Source organism: Trifolium pratense, linkage group LG4 (genome assembly GCF_020283565.1).
Source record: "Trifolium pratense cultivar HEN17-A07 linkage group LG4, ARS_RC_1.1, whole genome shotgun sequence".
NCBI classification, from domain to species: domain Eukaryota; kingdom Viridiplantae; phylum Streptophyta; class Magnoliopsida; order Fabales; family Fabaceae; genus Trifolium; species Trifolium pratense.
The window spans coordinates 27737550-27751775 of record NC_060062.1 but is presented as its reverse complement, the minus strand read 5'-3'; the positions used below and the strand labels follow the sequence as shown (position 1 = coordinate 27751775).

The window sequence follows — 14226 nt, the reverse complement described above, 5'->3', positions numbered from 1 at the left end:
TAACCATACATAATACTTTAAAAATTATCCCTAATCAATAAGCTAAAATTCAATTAATCAAAATTTGTATTAAAAATAAAAATCTGGGGGGCCTTAGAAATCTGGGGGGCGCGCTAAGCAATCTGGGATATTTGGCTTATGCATCATAACTTTGCCCCAAACTCACCATAACATAAAACACATTTTTTTTAGCAGCAAAAATCTGTTATTAAGCATTTTTTTTACATAAGTTAGACACAGGCAGACGCGAAACGCATCTGTCTGGACCGCTAGTAAATATAATGATTATAGTAGGTTTTTGTTTATATTTGAGACTTCCAATTTTTTGTTTTGTTGCTTATATATGAGACCGAAGAAAGTAATTAGATAGAATATGCATAATCGTCGATAAGATATCAGTGAAAATATTAATATTACTAGGCCGAACATCTTCATTCTTCTTGGATTGCCAATTGTATGTATAGTGATAAATTTGATGTTTTCTCTTTAGGCCCCCATCGTTCTTCCCCCCCCCCTCCCGGATTTTACTTTTTTGCCCTTCAATAAAAATTTCAGTTGCTACGAACCGAATTTTTTTTGCCTTGAAAATAAAATTCAGTTTCTGTTAACCGAATTTTCCTTGAATTTGAACTAGAAAAAAGTTTGATTTCTTCGAACCGAAGTTTTTAGCATGAACAAAATTGGAATATTTAGATGTATAAATGATACATGCGGGGCCTAGAGAGAAAACATCTATAAATTTAAGAGTGGACAATGGGCCGAGTTGGGTCGGATCGGGCGCAAAACCCTCACCCAGCCCAAACCACGGGTGAAGATATACTTAAAACGAGTCAAATAACTCGTTTTCGCTTCAAATTCAAATCACTCACTCCCTTCCATTGAGAAACTCCACCGCCCCTTTTTAGTATTACCTAATTACCTAATTCCGTCCGTGTCCACCGCCGTTCCACCGCCGTTCCACCGCCGTTCCACCGCCGTTCCACCGCCGTTCCACCGCAATGTCGAACTACGAGTACCCGAGGCTACCGAGGAAGGAAATAGTTCAAGTCTTATCCCAATTTGGAATAGCATCTGTCACCGAGAATGAAATCTCTAACCCTAAATCCGTTGTTGTTTTGGATCTCTACACTCGTATCCTGAACCATCTCGATTTTCTCCCTGAGTATATAATCTCTCTTCAATCCTTCACATCACACTTTTCTCATTCATTCACTACTTTTCTTGTTAACACTGTTTCTTTCTTTTATTTCTCACAGGGAAGACAATGACCAACTTCAGTTCGATTCGTTAGAGCGTCTTGAGAATCCTGATCTTCACCTTGGATCAGTTCGCGTTATCAAGATTTACCACAAGATCAAACAAATGCTCACCGCTCTTGAATGTCCGAACAAGTTCACATTTAACATGGCCGATCTTGTCAAGCCTGATCCTCATCGAACCGAGTTCTTCCTTGGCGCTCTTCTCAATTTCTGTCTCTACAGGTTGGTTATGGTTACTCTCACCTTTTCAACCATTTCAATAATTCAACAAAAGATAGAAAACTCTAGAATATGACCTAATTGTCAAATTTTTTTAATGTCAGGGATTCGAGAATGAATTCCATATCACCAATTGTTGACGAATTCAACGATTTAGAACAGAAAATATTGGACATTGAAAATACCAAGATAGTCCAGGTTATAAATTATTTATTTATTTTTTTTTTGTGTGTGTATGTGTGTGTTGGGATAGGTTATTTCGTTGATTGAGTTTGATTCCGTTGTTATAGTTGAAATTGGCGATTGCTGAAATCAAAGAAGCCAGGGAAAGAGATATGCCTTCTGTTCAGGAAGTGGACTCAAAAGTGAATGAGCTGCGTCAAACGATCTCAAACCTGAACAACAAACAGATGTCTCTGAGGACTACTCTAAAGAAGTTGAAGGAGAAAAATGTGGAAATGGATGATAAGGTGAGATTTTCATTTGATAGATCACAATCATAATATGCTTTGAACAATAGTTGAAGCTTAGTTAACATAATGAGTTACATAATCTTCTTTGATTTATGGGTTTTTTGAACAGTATATAGAAGAAAAATCAATTAATGCATAGGTTTTTGTGAACAATTGATGTTAGGATTAGGACATTGAACCTCTGGTTGTTTTTGTAACTTGAACATGTATAGCAGGATGCAGTTTTGGAAGGTTCCTTTTGTTCATTTTTGGTTTATAACCATCGGTAATTAAAGCTTAATCTGATTAGTTCCTAGTAAATGTTAGTTCCTTTGCAGCTTTGCGGGTATTTGATGATAGATTATGATATTTGTTGATAATTCTAATTTCTATTTCCTTTTCTCGCCCCAGATTTCTGGTGCTGAATTTAGACTGGTACAAAATGTTCAAGAGAATGGAAATCTACTGTCAAAGATTGTCCAATCACCTAATAAAGTACAGGTATCCTTTTCAGTTCATTATCTCCATTCGTCATAAATCAGTTGCCAATGAAAAATTTAATGTTGTAGTTTAGTCTATTCTATTGTTCGCAAAATCAAACTTATTATGTTCTCAGCTAACACAGTTGTAGTTTTAAACAATTGCTCTTTTCCTATAAATCAAAAGGTGCTCACTTGATGATCTTTTTTACTCAATGTCCAACAAGGGCTAAACTAATCATATTACAATGAAAAGTGGTGGTGGACACTATTTTGAAGATGTTTTTAAGTGTGAGAGTTGAATTGAAAAGAAATTGTAGGAATTAAATTTAAAGTAAGTGGAAACTAAAATTTAATTTAACCACGGAATTGTTATTGCAGTTCAGATGAACTAAAACCACAGTTATTTTAGAATGTACATTCCGTGTAGACTGTAGAGTGATCTAGAATGTTTTTCCTACTTCTACCCATTTAACTTTGCTTTCTTTTTTTTTTTTTTTTTTTTTTTATCTTGCATGAAGAGGGCTTTAGAGGAAAAGAAGTTAGCTCGAGAGGTGGCAAGAAATGCTGAAAGATTAGCCATGCACACTTTCCATGAGAAGACTTCCCATGTTGAAGTTTTATCCAAGGTATGTTGCCAAAGGCTAGTTTAATTTTGCTCTTCATCAGCATTTTGGGTCTGGGTTAAGTAATAATTTTGTTGGACTGTAGTGACTTTCTTTCTTAATTACTTAACATTTCTTTATGATGCAATTGCAACCCTATCCTAAACTTGCAATATGATTCAACTTTTGTGAAACCTCAACCAATAGGGCTGTATAGCAAACTTATCAGTCAAGTAGTCCATTTGGCGGTGCTGCCGTTGATGAAATTATGTTGTACATATGTAAAATGATTTTCCCCTTGTAATGGGGGCTTAAAGAATAAACATCAACATAAAGGGGGTAATCAGATTACTTAATCTGCTTTTAAGAATTTGCATCATAAATGTTATCATTCACTTTTCAACATGATTTATATTGGTTAACAGTTATGTTTGTTTGTAGCCATTTATTCATTTCAGAAAGCAAACTACAAAAACCTAACAGTATCTCATTCTCATGGGTCATGGGTTTGTGACTAATATTCATAATGTAATGTTTTTCCTCGATAATATATAGATCAATTTTTATCAATTCCTTTTCAGGTTCACAAAAAAATGTCAAAACACTACAGGCAGATGCAGGCTATACAAGAACAGGTATTCCCCGTCCTCTGGTTATTTGACCTCTGCTCTGTCATTTAACATGAGGATTTAAATTTTTGTTATGAGTTTTCCGCTGTATATTGAAGAACGAAAAACTTTCTCTTTTTGTATTTGAATGGAGCTCATGATGGGAAAACTATCATAGAGATATGAGATGTTATACGATGATCTGTGGGCTTTTTCTTCCTTCAAAGATAGTTATTGTGCAAAACCTATTGTTTGATTTTTTTAGAACTTCCTATAGGTGAGTTCTTCTAAATCTGTTGAAAAGGATCTCAAAGCAATAAAAGCTAAACTTGGCGATGAAGAAGTACTGGAGAAGTCACTTGATGTCAAATTGGTTGAAATGCAAAGTAAAGGTATGTTCTTGTGCAAGCAAGCAATGGCGGTACTCCATTTCCAAGTGGACGGTGTGATGGTGTACATTATATATGCCACTATGCCATGCTATGTTGAATTGATTTCTACGAGAAAACTTCAATGCTATATAGCATTGCTCTTTAAACATGTATATTATATGTGTTTGTGTTGTGTTTTCCCTTCATCTTTTTATGCTTGTTTTTTCCTCCTCAGTCGAGCATCTGGAAGGGTCGAAGAAGCAGTTGGAGAAAGAATGCAGTTCTGTGACCGAGGAAGGAACTAAATATCTAAGCAGTAAAAAATCAGAGGTGGAATCAAAGAGACTTGTCATTGAAACTAGACAGAGAAATGTTGAGGCTATGTTATCAAAGGTATCTTTTATTAAGTGGAATAGAAAACTGTTTGGAAAGTATAAACACTAAATACATCCATAACTAAAGAAAACATTGCTTCTTATCTGAATACTTATTATTTTTGAAAATGAAATCATAACTAGTATTCTTTAGGCACCTGTTAGCATTTTCTTTCATATTAAATCATGCAAGTTTGATTAAAGAATTAATTGTTATTTTTTGTTTACAATTGATAGGTGGATGCTGTAAATAGTACAATAACCTCGGTTAAAGAATCTGCAACAGTTAAAGTGGACCAGTTAGATGGTAAACGCAGAGAGATAGTCGAAGAGGTATGTGGCCATTTATCTTCTTTTGGAAGCCGGTGTCGCCTTTTACCCTGCTTGGCTTCAAAACATTAAATTCCAGCCATACCTCACAAGAGGAAAATGAAAATTTTAATTGGAATTCAAAAGTCACTATGTTAGTTGCAAGGTTTACATAGATTTTACCTTTTCTTTTTTTGGTAAATAGATTCCTTGCTCTACGCACTGCCATGTAACTGTTGATTACCAATTTTGAGTGGCGATTCTTGCGTTGCTTAGTGTGATTGTAAATGAGAAATAACTGAATTATTATTGTGTGGATTGATGCAGTTTCACAAGTATTCCAATTCGATTGCACATGTGGTTGAATCTGGGCTAAAGGATGCAACCATTAAAGGAGCTGGGTTTGACAATTAGGGTTCCCGAATAATTGTGGACTAGACTTGCGCTTCAATGTTGAGCACATTATCAACAAAACACTGGTTGAAATCAGTTTTATTTATTTTCGTTTGTTAACATATATGTCTAAATTTGTATATATAACTGTTATGCTTGATAGATGTTCAAATTATTGTATATGTAACTGTTATTTTCCTTTGATAAGACATTTCAGAGGTTTGTTTTTTGCTCAAATTACCAGTGTTACTTGTTGATGATTTAAGGCTGCAACAGATTTCGTTTATAGCTTGGCATGACTTTTTCTTGATGTGGCACATGTTCTTATGCTATGCTCCCAAGTCCCAAATGATTGGAACTAGGTGTTCTTTCATTCCATGGTTCTTGTGGGGTTTGGTCCTTGACATATGATGTTCTTGTTGAAGTAGTAGTTTTTTTTCCTCTTAAGATTAACGATGTGTTTCTTGTTGAAGCTTTCAAGGTTAAAGAAGATCACTGTTGTGTTTTTTTCTTAAAAATTCTTGGTTGAGACCAAAATTTAAACAATGTGTAAAAATAGAGGACAAAAAATTCTGGATTTTGAAATGAAAGGGCTAAAATCTTGTATAAATTTAAGATGAAAAAATGCATTTACATTTTTCTTATAAAGATATAACGATTCTTTGGTTTGACATTTAGAGGCCAAATGTACGTCTAATTTTTAGGATTTTCATTCCATTGGTGATTGATATTTGTTTTTACAAGAATGACAAATTTTTTGAGAATTGGTTGATCACAAAGTCCAATGGATTAGCCTAACTCAATCCAACTTTCATGTGGGCTAAATAGAATAGGACCAAGTGTTCGAGATGTTTTCTCAAGGTTTCTCATGTATCTTTTATACCCTAAATATTCTAATTTTTCCTTCGATAAAAATTCCGGTTTGCAGAAACCGAAGTGTTTTGTAGTTCAAATTCAGGAAAAATTTGATTAAAAGAAACCAAATTTTTTTTCAAGGAAAAAAAATTGGTTCGTAAAAACCGAAGTTTTTATTGGAGGGCAAAAAGTAAAATTCAGAGGGAAAAAAGAAATATGGAGGCCTAAAGAGAAAATATCAGTGTCCAATTATATCTATAAACTTTTTTAAGGATGTGTAATATCAGTGTCCAATTGTATCTATAAACTTTTTTTAAGGATTGACACATCCAAAATTGGTTCAATCCGCACATTTTTTACAACTCTACCGAGTCCTACCCTAAAAATATGGATAGAATATTATCTCTGCTATACAATAAGTGAACCAGTTAATTATTCTATATTATTTAGAGATATTATTTTGACCGTATTTTTTACTAATAAATAAAAATAAATTGAGAATGTTAACATGTGACCTAAGGACACATGTTAAGAAAGTAAATATGATATATATTTTATATACCTAAATACTAAATTTTTATTTTTAGATAACTTAACATGTGTCCTTAAAAGACACATTAACATGACCATTTTTAAGATGAGTACTTTACTTAATTAATATTCCTAATAGTACTTCTTCTATTAGAATGACCAACAACTAGGTACGTGTCAAATTGGTAAGAAAAAAAGTGTTGCGTGTTAATCACCCATAAACTTATAGTTTGTGTCATCACGCGTATCTTAACTTTGGTATACAAAAAAAAACTTTGGTATCTTAACTTTGGTTCAAAAAAAAAAAAACTTTGGTATACAAAAATACAAAAACATGATAGACAAAAAAAAATAGTACAGTACTCCAGAAAGATACAAACACAGAACTACATGAAATGGAGAGGATCCTAACTCATATTAATAAAACCAGAAAGATAAAAAAAAAAAAAAAAAACAGTAGCTACTACAATACATGTTTGTTGTTTCCTATGAAATGTTAAAGGACAAATATTTTGTTCGAAACTGGCTAGTACATATGTTCCATGAATTAAAAAAAGCTAAACATTAGTTATGCTGATTATTGAGTCTATTCTTGATGTTTTCAGCAGCATCAGCAGCCTCAACCTGTTTCTTTGTAGCCTCAAGTTCAGCTTCACTTGCTTCCTTCTCATTCTTTGCTGTTATAGTCTTTGCCTGTTATTTTTTTACACAATATTCACTTTTATTTTTTATAAAAAGAATCGGAGGAAGTAATAGCTAAAAATTAATGATACAATTGAAATATACTATAGCTATAAAAATCGAATTACCTGACCCACAAAGAAGGCTTTTGCATATCTAAAGGTTTCTTGTATAGAAACAGCAAAAGATAGGCAACTCTTTTTCAGGCTAGACCCAAAAGAAGTCTTGTTGTGATTTGGCAAAGGAGTTGAAGATGAAGAACCCATCTCTTCCATGTCTATCTGCTTGCTATACTACTATTTTAAGTATGGTTAGTTATAGTTTTAATTGAAGATGAAATGAAATATCCTTGTAACCAAGTCCTTTTATAAACGAAAAATAGAAACTTAAATTGTCCTTTTGGTCTTTAACTTTCATAGAATTGCATTTTTTGCATTTTAACTTTTATAAAGAAAATGTTAAATTCAGTGTTTCTCAAATGCTATTTAAGCTTATAATGAAAATTGTGCATTCAATGTATTAAAACAATAAAAAGTGATATTTTTAACATTAATTTTGTTTTTAATTTTCATTTTAGTATACTTAACAAGTGCTTTAGCACACTTTTTAACATGATCATTTTCGTAATAGTATTTTTAGTACCCTAGCTTTAGCCAATTTTATAAAAGGTTGATTTATTAATTTTGATCAAGTCAACGCACACATTGACAACAATTCACATGTCACATCAACATGATCTGGCATGTGAGTTCTTGTTCACGTGTGCGTTGATTTGGTTAAAATCAATGGGTTAACCTTTTGCAAAAAAAATGCTAAAATTATGGGCCAGAAGTGCTATTATAAAAGTTAGGGAACCAAAATCGCAAGTTTGTGAATATTAGAGACTAAACGTGCCATTTTCTATTGATGTCCTTCGTGGTTCTTACGCCCCTATTCAGTTTCTATTTTACCCTTCAGCTATTTAAGTAACAGACATTATAAAAAAATTGGAGAATTTTCGAAAATACTGTCTACTATTTAAGTAGTGGACCGGTTGGTGGTCAAATTTTCTGCATTAGTCAAAGATCTATCAAGTGGACAATATCGTAACACACAATCATAACACAACATGACCAAAGGAAAGCAGCCAAATTTTCTATAAATTCCCCTCATTCTCTTCTCTTACTCTTTTCTTCTATTTTTTTTTCTTCATTTTCCTTTGTTAGTTTTTTTTCCTTTCATATATTTAGCCGAAATAGATGCTACTCAAACGAGATTTTTTCATGCACAAATGAGATTGTCTTATGCTGCTAAATTGGTAATGTGGTAGTAGCTAAGTGGTCGCATGAAGGACTGGAAATGAAACATGGGCATTCTAAGTTCAAACTTGTAGAAATAGAAAGTGGTGAATAATCTGTCCCGATTCTTCACCATTACGTCAATAAATGTCGGCATGTGGAACGTGCTCTTCTTCATGGTCCTTATTGTTAATTTAATTAAATTTGATTTATTTTTTCTGTCTAATGTGTACTATTTAATTTTGCTCAAAGTAATATTTCATTCACTTTGAAGTCAAAACATTTGATGGAGTGTATTAGATGATGTAAGCTATCTATCTAATCTATAAAACTAATTTATTTTACGTTGTAACAAATCAATTTCAATGAATTTTTTGTTTTATTTCAATTTCGATCGGCCTTCTCAACATCAGTCTAGCCACGTCCATCGTGTGTCTTCTTTGATGAATGTTCCATATGCTTTTTAACATTTTAAAGAAATCTAAGTGTCGTGCATCTACCGGAATACCATACACCCGACCAGGGCCCACAAAAGGGACGGTCAAAATTATGGGAGAAATGATCTAAGAAACTTGATATCTTTAGTAAAGAAAAAGGTTCATATTTAACTTTAGCATTAAAAATGCTTGATTAAATTGTGTTAGTTTTTTTTTTTTTACACACGATTAAATTGTGTTAGTTAATAAATAGTTGTTTTGTAAAGAAAATTAAATAAATAAATAAATTATAGTATGATAAATATATCAAGCTTAATTACAAATATGTTTTGTAAAGAAAATTAAATAAACAAATATGTTTTCATTAAAGCTAAAATACATCACATTCACTAGCCAATAATATTACACTCACTAATTTCAATTATTAATCAATAATACTACTTATGAACAATCATATACAAAAGTTGAATCACAAGAAAAACAAATAGAAAGTATTTTATAAGCTTCGTGTAAACAACCAATATATTCAACTTTGAGTTTACATCTCTCTTGAACTTGTCATCATTTTCATATTTGTTGCCAACATTAGTTTTCATTTTATCATCTTTTACTCTTTCTTTTCTTTCTACTCTTTTTAAGAATCCATCTTTCAATGTTTACGAAAATGGTGATGGAGATGATTGATAAAAGTTCAATGAGAAGGTGAAGAAGATGTAGATTGATTTAGGGTTGTATATTTGGGGGTGATTTTATCTTTCAGACAATTTAGTACCTCAACGTTCATCTTCTTTTTTGATGTATTTTGCCTTCAATATGGTCCTTGTCTACGTAACATCAATTTTTAAAGTGAAAATTGCTTATGCAAATAAATAAACTTTTATTTTTCAGCTTAAGAAAATTGCTTATGCAAATACATAAACTTTTATGTTAATTCATAAGTGTTAACTAACAAAAATTGCATCTTTATAAGATATTTTTTCATAAACTATATGAAAAAACTTATATTAATACATAAAAACTTATTTATTTGCATTAATTATTTCGTATAAGCTAAAAAATAAGTCAATCCAAATGGACCCTGATTAGATTTTTTCATTGATTAAACTCTTTTTTTTAATAATTATTGACTAAACTTAAAAGCTCATTATTTTGGAGGGATTAAAAATTAAAAATATATTTAAAATCTTTATTGTTATTAATATTTGCAATATCTTACGCGACTGAGCGAAACGTTTACGAGGACAGCCCAACCCAGCCCATAAGAAAAAATATTAGAAGCCCATAAAAAACGTTTTCGAGGGTACAATTGTAATTGCAAACTATTCTCCAACCTTCACTATATATACCCTCATCTCCAAATTCTAGGTATAAAAGCCCCAAAATTTCTACCCTCGCAAACGCATTCAACAAACCCGAACGTTAACTGAAGAAGAACAACCAACACCACAAAGAACAACAACGCTACTCCGAATTTGTAATTCCGATCTCAATCCCTAGATCTTCCTCATCTTCATCACATACTGTTCTTCAATTTTTCATCATCATAATCGTTAATTATTATAATCATTGTCTTTCATTTTTTTCTTGATTTTTCGTATCTGTTTCAGAAAAAGTATTATAATGTTTGTTTTTTCGATGTAGATCGCGTTTTTAAAGGTAGAATGGCGACGTTCGAACTTTATCGTAGGTCGGAGATCGGAACATGCCTTACTGAGACTTTGGATGAGATGGTTCAGGCTGGAACTCTTAGTCCTGAGCATGCGATTCAGATTCTTGTTCAGTTTGATAAGGTAGGTTTTGGATTTGGTGCTAGGTTTCTGGTTTCTAGATCTGGTTGTTTAATTTAATTAATTTTGGTTGCATGAGGATTTTGTAGTCTATGACTGAGGCTCTGGAAACGAAGGTTAGGAGCAAAGTTTCTATCAAGGTAAAGCTGATTATTTTGTTTGCTGCTTATCTTTTGTTATGTAGTGTGATGTGTTGAATGACGGTTGTTGACTTGTTGTTGTTAGGATATGCTTAGGGCTGTTTGCTCTTTTGTTGGTTGCTTGTAGTTAGGACTGGAAGTGGCTTGTTCTGAGCTCTAGCTATTTGTAGGGTAACTGCATGTTGTAGTTTTATTTTCTTCTCAATAAGTTATGAGGGCTTTGTCCTCACACAAACACACATACAGAGAGTTTTTGAATGGAGTATGAGAGTTACCCTCGAGTCGCATGTACCGGCCCTTCCTATTTTGGTAATACCAGACTTCAAACTAAGGAACAAATAGGCGCGCATGTGTGTGGGTGGAGGGGTTGGGGCACGCGGTACAAAGGTTGATGTATTTATATTCAAGATTATTAATTTTTATGAGTTATATGATAAAATAGTTAATAAGATAAAATATCAATTAGTGTTTAGCTTTCAAATTGTATGAAATCTCACCAGCTTGAACAATTAATTGGAACTTTCAATCCAATGGCCGTGTCAATTAATGTTACCTTTCAATTAGTGTTTATCTTTTCTGGTGTATATTTATGGGCTTTATTTTCAGCATCACATCATCCTTTTTTCATAATAACTGTTAAATTTAATACGAATATCAAAATATTTGAAATACAATAAATATAATATATATTTCAATTATATTATTATATTTTTAGAATAAAATTTATTTAATATTTATGGTAGGATCTTAGGATCCCTGTTGAAATCCTGTGATTTACAATTTCCCTATTCCAAAATGATCTTAGGTGGGATCTTGAGTTTGACAACCATGTCTCCAAGAGTTATTCTAAATCCTCACCTTTGATTTCACTTTGATATAATGGATACAAGTAAATTTTAATTACACTTCACATGGAAGTTTTCCTGATCCTCTTCCTCACTTTTTCACGCTTCTTCTGTCAGTTATCTGATACTTGTTCACAAACTTTCCTATGGCTCCTTGCTCTCTGGCCATGAATTGCTTGGAAATTTTTGTAATTGGCTGTGCCATGAATACCACTTTTTTCTGAAACACATTATCCCTTTCCTAGCTTTTCAAATTCGTAAAACTGGCATCCCTTTACAGTATCCTTTGAAGAAATTTGTCCTGTGATTTGTGTGCTAACTCAGTGGTGTGTCTGCTGCTAAATGATGCCTGTTTTCTCTTCTTCAGTTAATGGGTCATAAGCGTCTGACTGTTTCTGGTGCCAATCAATAGATTTGTTCAGGATATTTTCTCGTTATCTTTAAAAATGATTTTTTTTTTCCTCCTGTTTTCTATGGTTGAGGTATTTCTAAGATGGTATCAGAGTCTCTCCCCGATCCGTTGGGCCACCTACCGTTTATATCCACGCACCAAGCCCAATAGTGCTGGGCGTGAGGGGGTGTGTTAAGAGTCCCACATCGGTTGAGATATGGCCTGACCAAGTGTTTATATACTAGAGGCAATCCTCACCTTACAAGCCGATTTTGTAAGGATGAGTTAGGTCCAATACTCATTTCTAAGAAGGTACACAATGGCTGTTAACATGCATTATTTTTAGCACAAGGAGTAACATTTATATGTAATCTTTGAGAATTGAGTATATATCATGCTGATCTTGATAATCAGTGTTACAATATCTTTTATGAAGAGGGACTGCAGTAATTTTATTCGTATATTTTCTCTTGCGTTTTCCTTGTATTTACAGTTATAATTAGGAGTCCGAAGCAAGAGAATATTTTTCATTTCACACCTTGAAAGAGACGTCTTATTTTTTCTTTTGTTTAAAAACTCTTTCTCCTTTTCCTATTTTTCTCCTCTGTTTTTGTTTGAGATTCAATTGCAAATTTTGTTCTATGGTGGTTCTGAGACACTGAAATTCAGAAATTTTTTAATGAAGTGTTGAAATATCAAATTTAGTGTCGAAATATATAAATTTCTTACACTTAGAGACACCCTCTCCAAATCATGATTTCCATACTTTTAAGTCTTCTGACTACCATTGAGACCATTTATTTGATCAAGACTTTTATCATTTGTTGCAGCCTTTTCCTCCATACTCTTTCAGTCTCCCATTTTTTTTCATCTCTTTTTGAGGGGATGGGCAAAGACTAAGTAGACTTTGATGGGTAGTGACGGTGTATACTATTATTGTATGTCTCATGTTGAATATAACAACTGTAGTTTGTTTATGAAGCAATTTTCTCTGTGGAAATGTCTTGTTGAACGGGTTTGTTTTAGTTCTCACGATGAATGTATATAGGGAACAGAAAATGGAAAGCTTTTGATTTAATTGACGCGAACTACAGAATAGTTTTATATGGGTAAATTGATGTTACAGTCATCCCTGTCATACCTCTAACTAAATATTCTAGGTTTGTGTTTGTCTCATAAAATATTTCTTTAGCTGATCTTTGAATTTTCTAGGATCTTAGTTTCTTATATTGATTTAGAGGACCATAGCAGAATATCAACATATTGGAATTAAATCTTTGGGGTTTTAAGATAAAATGTTACCTGAACCACATAACCAATTGAACACTATATTAATAGTTTAATGCCTCTCGTGTAGTCTTATTTTTTCTCATGGCTCCAACATAGTTTAAGATGACCAGATAATTTTTTGAGAGTTGATTTCCATGATTTGGCACCACTGTTTTCACTATGTTGCGTGAATGCATGTTTAAATTGCACTGTTTTTTGTTTCATAGAATATTAATTTGGATGTGGGTGCCATTTCGTTTACGTTGCCGGCATTTTTGGTAGCTCTTAATTCAACAACTTGCGTGTAGTGAATCATCCAACAACACCTTAACATTTTTTATGTTTGATACTGCATATATATGATTTTGGTGAAGCTCAAGTCTGCATAATTAATTATCATAATTATTTACCTTTTTCTTTTCACTTTTGAATCACAGGGACATCTCCATACATACAGATTTTGCGACAATGTTTGGACCTTCATCTTGCAAGATGCTTTGTTTAAGAATGAAGACAAGCAAGAGACTGTTGGACGGGTTAAAATAGTGGCATGTGACTCAAAGTTGCTCAATCAATAATGTGCTTAATTTCTATCACATTTTGTTAATGACGAGCATTGTAATCATCTATTTGTACTATGGGAATGGTGGCTAAACCATTGTGATGAATGGCCTTAAAATTATTGAAGGAACTAGCATATACATTATGTTATTATAAATTTAAAAGGCCTTCAATCTTTATGTCATGAGGTAGTTAATGTTCATATTGAGAATAACACATGGGAATTGGATGAATCTACTATCGCTTATCCGTATTCTATTTTATTTTTCCACTAGTCGTTAAAGGTTAAACTAATTTACTTATCTCCAGAAAACTATTGTATAAAATTAAAAAAAAAAAGGCTAGTTACCCCTAAGATAGTATTAAAGTTAATTATTTATTTA

At 32.6% G+C, this 14226-nt stretch overlaps 3 protein-coding genes across 4 annotated transcripts; 2 read left to right on the top strand and 1 right to left on the bottom strand.

Annotated features, from left to right (window-relative positions):
- The first annotated feature begins 839 nt into the window (after positions 1 to 839).
- LOC123920148 (kinetochore protein NUF2 homolog) lies at positions 840 to 5306 on the top strand. 2 transcript variants are annotated; one of them, XM_045972305.1, is made up of 12 exons: positions 840 to 934; positions 979 to 1162; positions 1257 to 1481; positions 1583 to 1676; positions 1769 to 1948; positions 2342 to 2431; positions 2931 to 3038; positions 3596 to 3649; positions 3900 to 4014; positions 4229 to 4386; positions 4605 to 4700; positions 5004 to 5306. In XM_045972305.1, the coding sequence occupies exons 2-12, from the start codon at positions 999 to 1001 to the stop codon at positions 5088 to 5090; spliced, it is 1371 nt and encodes a 456-aa protein (XP_045828261.1). In that variant the 5' UTR covers positions 840 to 934; positions 979 to 998; the 3' UTR covers positions 5091 to 5306. The 2 variants fall into 2 exon arrangements, with proteins under 2 accessions (XP_045828261.1, XP_045828262.1); XM_045972306.1 differs by having other exon boundaries at positions 850 to 934; positions 968 to 1162.
- Positions 5307 to 6793: 1487 nt separating this feature from the next.
- LOC123920149 lies at positions 6794 to 7480 on the bottom strand. Its single transcript, XM_045972307.1, has 2 exons — positions 7265 to 7480; positions 6794 to 7148 (listed from the first exon to the last, which is right to left on the bottom strand). The coding sequence occupies exons 1-2, from the start codon at positions 7409 to 7411 to the stop codon at positions 7020 to 7022; spliced, it is 276 nt and encodes a 91-aa protein (XP_045828263.1). The 5' UTR covers positions 7412 to 7480; the 3' UTR covers positions 6794 to 7019.
- Positions 7481 to 10225: 2745 nt separating this feature from the next.
- Positions 10226 to 14045, top strand: LOC123920147 (transcription initiation factor IIA subunit 2-like). The gene is made up of 4 exons (XM_045972303.1): positions 10226 to 10324; positions 10492 to 10640; positions 10727 to 10777; positions 13720 to 14045. Exons 2-4 carry the CDS (start codon positions 10512 to 10514, stop codon positions 13858 to 13860), a joined length of 321 nt encoding a protein of 106 aa, XP_045828259.1. The 5' UTR covers positions 10226 to 10324; positions 10492 to 10511; the 3' UTR covers positions 13861 to 14045.
- Positions 14046 to 14226: the final 181 nt, after the last annotated feature.

Coding starts and splice junctions, on each gene's coding strand:
- LOC123920148 (XM_045972305.1), top strand. CDS start 999: ATGTCGAACTACGAGTACCCGAGGCTACCGAGGAAGGAAATAGTTCAA. Junction 4,015..4,228: donor GGTTGAAATGCAAAGTAAAG/GTATGTTCTTGT, acceptor TTTCCTCCTCAG/TCGAGCATCTGGAAGGGTCG. Junction 4,387..4,604: donor TTGAGGCTATGTTATCAAAG/GTATCTTTTATT, acceptor TACAATTGATAG/GTGGATGCTGTAAATAGTAC.
- LOC123920149 (XM_045972307.1), bottom strand. CDS start 7,411: ATGGAAGAGATGGGTTCTTCATCTTCAACTCCTTTGCCAAATCACAAC. Junction 7,149..7,264: donor AAGCCTTCTTTGTGGGTCAG/GTAATTCGATTT, acceptor AAAAAATAACAG/GCAAAGACTATAACAGCAAA.
- LOC123920147 (XM_045972303.1), top strand. CDS start 10,512: ATGGCGACGTTCGAACTTTATCGTAGGTCGGAGATCGGAACATGCCTT. Junction 10,641..10,726: donor TTCTTGTTCAGTTTGATAAG/GTAGGTTTTGGA, acceptor AGGATTTTGTAG/TCTATGACTGAGGCTCTGGA. Junction 10,778..13,719: donor GGAGCAAAGTTTCTATCAAG/GTAAAGCTGATT, acceptor TTTGAATCACAG/GGACATCTCCATACATACAG.